Genomic DNA, 8,240 nt, shown 5'->3' with positions numbered 1-8,240 from the left:
AAATGGCAGCAAACAGAATTAAAAAGAGAAAAAAATAAGAATACAGTATTTACTCAAGTAAGAATCATTCATTTATAGCCAGTATATTGCTGTTTGTGAATTAGTGTATAGAAGTTAAAGTTTAATTTGTAGCGCCTCCCAAAGGTGATGGGTAGAAAAACGTGACTTTGTTCCCACTGCCCAGAGCCATAGAGCGATGGCGAGCTGCCACCACCAGGTTGGTACGGGGTTACGCGCGCACAGAGTGGCATCAGTGGCGGGACAACTGCAGTTTGTGAACCTGTAGGTAGTGCTAGCTAGCTTAAATAGGTCAGACTACCGTTAAAATAGCTAGTGTACCTGTACTTCTTAAAACAAGTAGTTGTTATTCATTGTAAGTGTAATTTATATTTTTACTGACGCTTTTATCCAAAAAGACAAAGTGCAGATACAGAAAGTAGCAAGATCCGAAGTGTTATAGGCTAGCTACATCACAGCTGTGGTGAGTTAGTAAATCAACGGTCTGTACTAGGCTAAAATACTGTAGGTAGGCCTAATAAACTAGCAAAAATTCTATGCTAACGGTTTGCAGATTATAGTGGATTTTATAGCTGGCTTGCTAGGTTGAACATATTCCTCACTAAGTGAGTCACTGCGATATCGAACCAACACTGATGTTAGCAGCGGGCAAACGGAAACATTTGAACAACTTTGAATTGTGTTTATTGATTTCAGACGGCCACACTGCGATACCATAGCCACGGACATCCTGCAAAGGATACCTTGGGAAGTCTGAATGGGCAGCTCAAAAACAGACATGGAGATAAACAAACTGAGAAAAGAAAATGCCTTTCTCCGGAAGTCTCTGGATGAACTTGCTCGTAAGAAGGGAGAGCCATCAGATTCCGAAAATAACCAACTTTTACTAGAGGTAGAGTACTGTACCTTACTGAAGTTAATAGGCTAGCAGGTAGGGCCTACAGAAGTTTATCATTGATAATGAAAGTGATGGTATTCATTTTCCAATTTGATCTAAGCTAATCAAAACAGTAATGACATTACTGCAGTAATGCAGCAATGACATAACTTGCAAGACAACTCAAACGGCCAAACAATCTGTTCATGTTTATTATGACTTTTGTTCCCAGAGAATTATATCCCTGGAGACTCTGCGTGAGAGGAACTCCCAACAGTTGTTGTCTAAGGATGAGGAGATAGCATCTTTGCGGAGGCATTTGCGTGTGACTGGTGGGGAGACTGTTGCCCATCTGCAGGCCCAGATAGACCACTACCACAAGGAAGCAGAGCAGAGAGAAAGACTATTCCAGTCCCTCCAAGCTGAAACTGAGGACATCAAGAACAAGCTGGTGGCTGTGTCTACTAAGTGCCAGGAGCTGGAGGGAAAAAATGTATCTCGTCCTTAAGTGTTGCCCTCATGCTCACTGGCCACTAGACTGGACACTAGACTAGATTAATACTGTTAAATCAGTGTCAAACACTAGTGTAACACTAGATGGCAGCATTTGATCTAAATTCACACATTTGACTGATTTGAACTCATGGGGAGAAATTGTTCCGAGGGAGAATGTGATTAACCTTGACTCGTATATGTAGAGCTGGTATGGTGCCTTTTTGATTTAGGGTTCTGTGAATGGACTGTGTGTGCCGAAGCGTAGCAAATGTTATATCAGGAAACAGCCTTCTATGATTTGTTTTTCATGCAGAGCTGCTCATCAGATGGACAGGTATGCTCCAGCACTGCTGCTGTGATCCATGAGCATCTCAGGGATGTGAGTATGACCTCACGCATACTGGATATGTTTTTCATTCTGCTTTGCACAATCAGGCCATTGCTGTGTGTGTGTGTACTTTGCGTACAGGACAGCCTCAATGAGGTCATTACACCATGGATTGGCACCCTCCTTGGACAATAGCATATTTGGTGTGTGTGTGTGTGAGTGCGTGGGCATGTGAGTGCCTAACTGTCTGTTGGACTATATGGGTGTATTTCCCCTATCTGCCCCCAAGGCTCTGGACAAGAACCAACAGTGGCTGGCTTACGACCAGCAGAGAGAGGCCTATGTGAAGGCGGCTCTGGCCAGGGTGTTTGGACTGGAGCAGCAGCTGAACCAGGCCAAGCAGGCTCTCACACAGAAGCACAATGAGGCCCATTCAGACGGTGAGTCAGGGACAATGGGCAGTGGACACCCACTTCTGGGGCATCTGCACACTCTGGCCTTAATAGTCTGTCAAAACAAGGTCCTCAAGACGGTTTGTCTGGAGTGTTGTCTGTTTAACACACGTAGCATCAAGCAACTCATTCAGGAGTCTTGCATTTGTGGACTATATAAGTATATACATTGAAGTGAAAATTACTGTATCAGCTTGAAATGGTCAGAAAGCTTGTTCAGGCCCCTTTTGCACCTACTGTATTTAATGCCATGCACCCTTCAGAGAGGAAGTTAGTCCAAATGCAGGAACACTATGAGAAGCTGGTCCTGACGGCCAAGAGAGAGCGGGAGGCTGAGAGGGAGCATGTCAAAACCACCCAGAGAGAACTGAATGATCTGCAGAGGAGGTAGCGGCCAGAGTTACTAACAAACTGGCAATGTTCTAAGCATTCGAGGCCAGGCACGTAGAAGTAAAAGGGGGATAAATGTGAAGGTGCGAGGAGAAGCAGAGGGAGATGGAGAAGGCCAAGCAGCATCTCCAGGAAGAGAGGCTGAACAGCAAGAGGAGTATCCAGGAGGAGAGGCGTCGCTCTGGGGACAGAGAGAGTCGGCTGAGAACCCAGGAAGAGGAGCTCGAGGCCAGGCTGGAGGGGGAAATGCGTAGGTCTGCTGAGCTTCTGCTGCAGGTACTACAAAAAAACTGTGGGTCAAAACAATTCTGACCGTCACAGATTAGGTGGGATGAGCACGTAATATGTCTTTCTTGCCTTGTTAAATTTGTCTGCATTCCTCCTCTCCAAGGTCAATCTTCTCCAGAAGTCCCTTTTGAGTCAACATGAGGACCAGAATAAGATCTCCGTTCTTGAACAGCAGGTGGGGCTTTGTTTAACAGTCCTGCAACTGCGTGCCTCGGTCATCAGTCCTGTATCAAGCCAACATTAGTAATTGAGTAAATACTTTGTCTTAACTGGAAACCAAAGGTTGCCGCTAATCCACCCACTCATTAAAGATCCCGCCATTAATCCCTTTAAAAAGGATCAACAGTCTGTCAATCCACTTCTTTCTGTCAGTAACTCTTCATTGACAAAGACTGGACTCATTAGAACTAGACAGGGTGTTGGCCTAGGCAGGGTATCAAGCCTTCATTGGAACTACACTCTCAATTTGCCCTCTTGGTGTTCCCTTAATTGAGGTCATGATCCATTCTCACCATTGCAGATCCAGGTGTTTGCCAAAGACCTGGAGGATGAGAAGAAAGATTGCCAGTATTTACAAAAGCAGCTACACAAAGTGTTGAAAGAACTACGCAAAACAAAAGACCACGCTGCCCAACTGGAGTCAGAGGTGGGTTTGAGAAGGATGCACAGCAGTCAATAATATACTTTGTAAGATACAGTACAGTAACAACAGTGTGGCAACCCGCATATCGCTACGGATAATGGCACATGCAATTTCGGGAAGTCGACACAGGAGCTGGAACCGTACAGTGTAGTCCATTGTCCGTTCTCCTTCTCAGAGAGAGCAGTGGGAGTCAAGACCATACAAGGTTGCAGCTCACGGCAGACCCTCTCCCTCCAAGCTCCCGAGGGACACAGTCATCTCCCCGTCTCGTCCACCCAACCAGCTGGATGAAAGCTTCCTGGAGTGTCCTAGCTGCAGGACCCAGTACTCCACCAGCGAGCACCGGGAACTACTTGCTCACATAGACCACTGTCTGGGCTGACCACAGCTCATGAGTTTGTGTGTGTGTATATATTTAGCAGTATATACAGTATATTCTAGCAATTTTTTATCTTTTTTTTTGTAATGTATTACATTTGTAAACTATTCCACAGGCTTGAAACATCCAGCTAAAACAATAATAGTGTTGTGGTTAACTGTAAATAGTTGTTTTCCTTAAGTCTTGATTACATTTATTTTCTACTTTACAGTTTGAAATGAATGAAAGACCTTTCTTTCTGACCACACCGTTGGGTAAGGTTCCTGTTGGGATCTGTTTTTTTTACTTAGGAGAAATATCCTTAGGAAAATGGCAAATAAACACTGTTCCTGCTGATGGTGTGATCCTTTGCCTCTCTCCGGGCTTTTCTCTCAGTGGTTGTGGACAGAAAATCTGCATCTTACTGTACTGTTCTTCTCAAACCAGATCAATAGCTCACATCAGATTGTATAAGTAAATCCGTGTCCCATACTATTTAAGGCAGGGGATTAGCATGGCTGTTGAAAGAGAAGAGTGAGGTAGTGATCTGTACGAAGGCTACAAGCTTCGAAAGGGAACGTGACACCGGGGAGGTAAACCCACAGCTAACTGCATTAGAAAAAGCTGGTAATATGGTTTGGGTAGACCTTAACTTACCTTTCAGGAATAATTCAGACAAGATTTTTGTTGGGCTCTGGCATATGACAGTATGAATCTGTGAAGCAAACTGAGCTAAGAGGGTGGGAGTGGTCTCCCTTTTCTACAGCAAATGAGTGGATATTGGAAACACAGTTTTTGGTGTGTTTCCAAAATCTGTGTTTCCACATTGATTGATCCCACATTGCATGGTCCTTTTTACTGTTAACCAGCAATTGCAGAGTTAGACCTCTGTCTCTAAAATAGCCTTTTCTAAATGTTTTCCCTACTCGTCTCTGTAGTAAGAGGTGATCTTATTGTTGTTGGCACAGTCCTATGGTTTAGGTGAATACAAGTGTGCTTTTAATTAGATCACTGCATCCAATGCACAATCCGCTCAACATCAGTGGCAAGCATGCTGAATGAAGAATGCGGGTTCAATTGAAGACAGTAACCCATGTAGTACACAGTAGATACAAGAACATGAGGGGGATGTGATGTGCCTTGCTATTACCAGAGGGAACTGAAGTGTTTGACCTCTGCTCTCATGTTTGTTCCTCTCACCTTCGATTAGCTAACAGTGTGATAAGTGTGTCCTCACACAAGGGACCTATCAAGGGATGTAACAGCTGGGGCAAACATAGGAACACAAAGGAAAATTCCCAGGCTTTCTCGCCCCCTCTCTCTTTTACACACACGTACAGTGTGTCTTTCAACGGGCAAGCCGTTTGTTGGACGCATCTCTCGCGGATCTTTGTAGAACCAGATTTTTTACTCTATCCTTGGGCTCCTCAACCTCTTCATGGAAGTTCCACCTTCTCATTTTAACCCTTTGGAGTTGAGGAATGTCTCCTACTTTTCCTTCTTTTCGGAGCTCCACCGCTCTGACCATATCGCAACCACCGTGGAGACCCTGGCCCTCACGACGGTCTTCCTGGTCTCAGTGGTGGCCAACGTGGGAACAGGGTTCTTGGTCACACGAGAACGCCGGTCGCTGGTAAATAAAACTGCCCTGACACTGAACCTGTTTGTTGCTGACCTATTGTTCGTCAGTATGACTCCTCTGATCGTGGTGGTGCGCTGGGACGTGTCCTGGAGGTTGGGTAACGCAGCTTGTCGCGCCATGCTGTATGTCATCAGCATGAGCGGCTGTGTCACCATCACCACCCTGGCCTGCATCAGTGTGGAGAGAGTTACGGCTATCCTCAGGCTGCACACGGCTCCCACCCTCAACCCCAGGATGGTGTGTGCTACCCTGGGGTGCATCTGGGCTTTCTCAGCACTCACCTCCATGCCTCTTAGCTTATTCTTTACTGTACGGGAGGTGGAGTCCTTTGATGAGGTATGCAAGGATGAATGAATGAGTCTATTGTGGTGTAGACTTTATTACAATAATATGAACTCTATATTACTATTCTCATCAGGTATTGTCCAGTGAAGGTTTTTAAACGTGTTTCTGTAGTGCTCTGTACTTAGACCCTCAATGATTATAATTGGCCATCATTGAAAGGAACAACTTTGTACTAAGTACGTTTTTGCCTGAAAAAATAAAAGCAAATAAATGTTACAACCAACAAAGTTGGTCCAATGCCAGTCTCAGCAGTGTTTCCTGTTCCACAGAGAAACATCCAAATCTGTACCTTGATGTGGCCAGACATGCTTGCGGAAATAGTGTGGGATGTTGCCTTTACTGCGCTCTGCTTCCTAGTCCCAGGACTCGTAATCGTGTTCAGCTACAGCAAAATACTGCAGGTAAAGATTGATAGACTCCACAAGATGACTTCGCAATAGAAACAACTTGATTTGAGTGTCATTTGTTTATCATTTTGTATAAGGAAACATTTCAGTGTGTTAACACGTATTTGAGGAGTGTGACTGCGTTATATTGATTTGTGTTGCCGAAGAGCACCAGGTGTGTGTGCTTAAGGCTTTAAATTATCATCTGCAAATATTAGACTGGACATGAAATTGCTGTGCGATAAAACATAGACATGGCACATCCATTATGTGATGGAAAGTACCTCGACCATGGCTAAAAGGAGGCTTTGTAAGATTGTGTCTACAAGTGCTAAAATTATGTGAAAGGGTCCATTGGTTAAAAGGTCAGTATGAGGTGTTAACTTTGTGATGACCATGTCCACTGTCTCCAGCTCAGCAAGCGTTCCCGAAGGAGGCTGCACCCTTGTGAATCTCCCTCCAGACTCAACAGGGTCCACCACTACGTCTCTCGCCAGGACATCAAACTCTTTCGCACGCTCTTCGTCCTCATGCTCTCCTTTTTCATCATGTGGAGCCCTATCTTCATCATCACATTCCTCATCCTCATGAGGAACTTCCAGAGGCTTTATGTCACCTCCACCATGTTCTTCTGGGTGGTGACCTTCACCCTGGCCAATTCCGCGCTCAACCCCATCCTCTACTCACTGTGTCAGTTTAGGCACGGCTGGCAGAGGCTCTGCTGTGTCTCTATGGTCACCCCGATGAAGAGAGCATCCAAGGCCAATGTGGGCAGACAGGAGAGGGGACCAACACCAACACCATCTAGTTTGTAGGTTATACAGCACATCCATCATGAGACCTTCCTCTGCTAAAAATCCAACTACCAGTGGAGGGATTTAACATTGCAGTACTACAGTACCTGTAGGTACCCTTCATCAGAAGTTGTACAGTGCATTTACATAATAAATACACATACTTCTTTGGTATCGCTGTTCACATTTGTTTTGATAAAATTGTGTATATATCTGAAACCTCTTTAGACACTGTGATGTTAATGCTGACTGCTGTTATGGTTACGAAGTCTCCCTCACACTCTGTGTTGATATCCGGAGTGATCAGCTTGTGGCTCACACCTACTGTAGCTGCTTTACTATATCTACTGTGGCGGCCATTTACAATCCCATTTGGCTTTATCCATGGATAGAGCAGCCCAGTGACTGAAATAGACCACTGCTAATAAGTGCCAAGCTTTAGAGGTAAAGATGCTTCTGCATTTGGATGTTGTTGATTCAAGCTCAAATTAGAGCGGGACGGTGCCAGTGCACGTGCTGAGCTGTCCGTCTGTCCAACAATAGCACCATCACATCACTTCTGTTGTGGTCTGGCATACGTACAGCTTTCTGTATAATAACCCATTATAAGCAAGGGTCTACATGTAGTTACACAGTTTCACTACAATTTCCTGTTCTAAACTGTTCTTTCAAAATCTTTCTTTTTATAACAAGCACTGCCACACTTGAGAGCAGCTTGTGTTATAAATGTCAATCCCTCAATAGTCTTCTTTCAGCTTTGTGGTTTTATAATCATCATCCAGAATTCATACTTTGGTTGTCTGGTTTTCTTTTCAATACCAATACATGTAGTACATGCATTACATTGGGTGTATTGTTAGTTTTTTTACTTGCAGTCTACTGGTGCAGCGCAGCAAGTTCGGGCATAGAGGACATCCTAGAATGTTTGGACAGTGTTATACATTTAGTCATTTAGCAGACGCTGTTATCCAGAGCGATAACACCTTACCCCTTTTCCTTAACCGTAGAGCAAGTCATAGGTGCTACCATAATTCTGCTGTCATTACCTCTGATGGGATTGACCCAACTAAAAAGGCAAGTGGCTGGATTTACAGGTTAAGAAAGCTCCCAGACTTATGACTTCCACGTCATGGTCATTAGCACCCCCTGGATCCCCTTACCCTGTAAGCCACTCCTCTCCTGCCTCTACCTTCTGTTGAGAAGAGTGGCTTTGGGTTCTCTGTG

General features: G+C 44.7%; 2 protein-coding genes across 7 annotated transcripts; both read left to right on the top strand.

Moving 5' to 3' along the window:
* Positions 1 to 98: 98 nt before the first annotated feature.
* On the top strand, positions 99 to 4,206 carry LOC146268018 (centrosomal protein of 55 kDa-like). 6 transcript variants are annotated; one of them, XM_084709875.1, is made up of 11 exons: positions 211 to 282; positions 417 to 481; positions 715 to 910; positions 1,128 to 1,388; positions 1,704 to 1,769; positions 2,008 to 2,158; positions 2,434 to 2,557; positions 2,644 to 2,836; positions 2,952 to 3,023; positions 3,369 to 3,494; positions 3,667 to 4,206. In XM_084709875.1, the coding sequence occupies exons 3-11, from the start codon at positions 776 to 778 to the stop codon at positions 3,871 to 3,873; spliced, it is 1,335 nt and encodes a 444-aa protein (XP_084566001.1). In that variant the 5' UTR covers positions 211 to 282; positions 417 to 481; positions 715 to 775; the 3' UTR covers positions 3,874 to 4,206. The 6 variants fall into 6 exon arrangements, with proteins under 6 accessions (XP_084566002.1, XP_084566000.1, XP_084566001.1 ...); XM_084709876.1 differs by lacking the exon at positions 417 to 481 and having other exon boundaries at positions 99 to 217; XM_084709874.1 differs by lacking the exon at positions 417 to 481 and having other exon boundaries at positions 190 to 282.
* Positions 4,207 to 5,287: 1,081 nt separating this feature from the next.
* Positions 5,288 to 7,151, top strand: LOC146268017 (free fatty acid receptor 4-like). The gene is made up of 3 exons (XM_084666986.1): positions 5,288 to 5,827; positions 6,106 to 6,237; positions 6,636 to 7,151. Exons 1-3 carry the CDS (start codon positions 5,288 to 5,290, stop codon positions 7,035 to 7,037), a joined length of 1,074 nt encoding a protein of 357 aa, XP_084523112.1. The 3' UTR covers positions 7,038 to 7,151.
* The last annotated feature ends 1,089 nt before the right edge of the window (positions 7,152 to 8,240 follow it).

Source organism: Hypomesus nipponensis, chromosome 11 (assembly GCF_054491055.1).
Source record: "Hypomesus nipponensis isolate SF chromosome 11, ASM5449105v1, whole genome shotgun sequence".
Classification (NCBI taxonomy): Eukaryota; Metazoa; Chordata; class Actinopteri; order Osmeriformes; family Osmeridae; genus Hypomesus; species Hypomesus nipponensis.
Note: the sequence above shows the minus strand (reverse complement) of the source record. Positions and strands in the feature narration are given on the sequence as shown.

Coding starts and splice junctions, on each gene's coding strand:
- LOC146268018 (XM_084709876.1), top strand. CDS start 776: ATGGGCAGCTCAAAAACAGACATGGAGATAAACAAACTGAGAAAAGAA. Junction 911..1,127: donor ATAACCAACTTTTACTAGAG/GTAGAGTACTGT, acceptor TTTTGTTCCCAG/AGAATTATATCCCTGGAGAC. Junction 2,837..2,951: donor CTGCTGAGCTTCTGCTGCAG/GTACTACAAAAA, acceptor CTCCTCTCCAAG/GTCAATCTTCTCCAGAAGTC.
- LOC146268017 (XM_084666986.1), top strand. CDS start 5,288: ATGGAAGTTCCACCTTCTCATTTTAACCCTTTGGAGTTGAGGAATGTC. Junction 5,828..6,105: donor AGGTGGAGTCCTTTGATGAG/GTATGCAAGGAT, acceptor CCTGTTCCACAG/AGAAACATCCAAATCTGTAC. Junction 6,238..6,635: donor GCTACAGCAAAATACTGCAG/GTAAAGATTGAT, acceptor CACTGTCTCCAG/CTCAGCAAGCGTTCCCGAAG.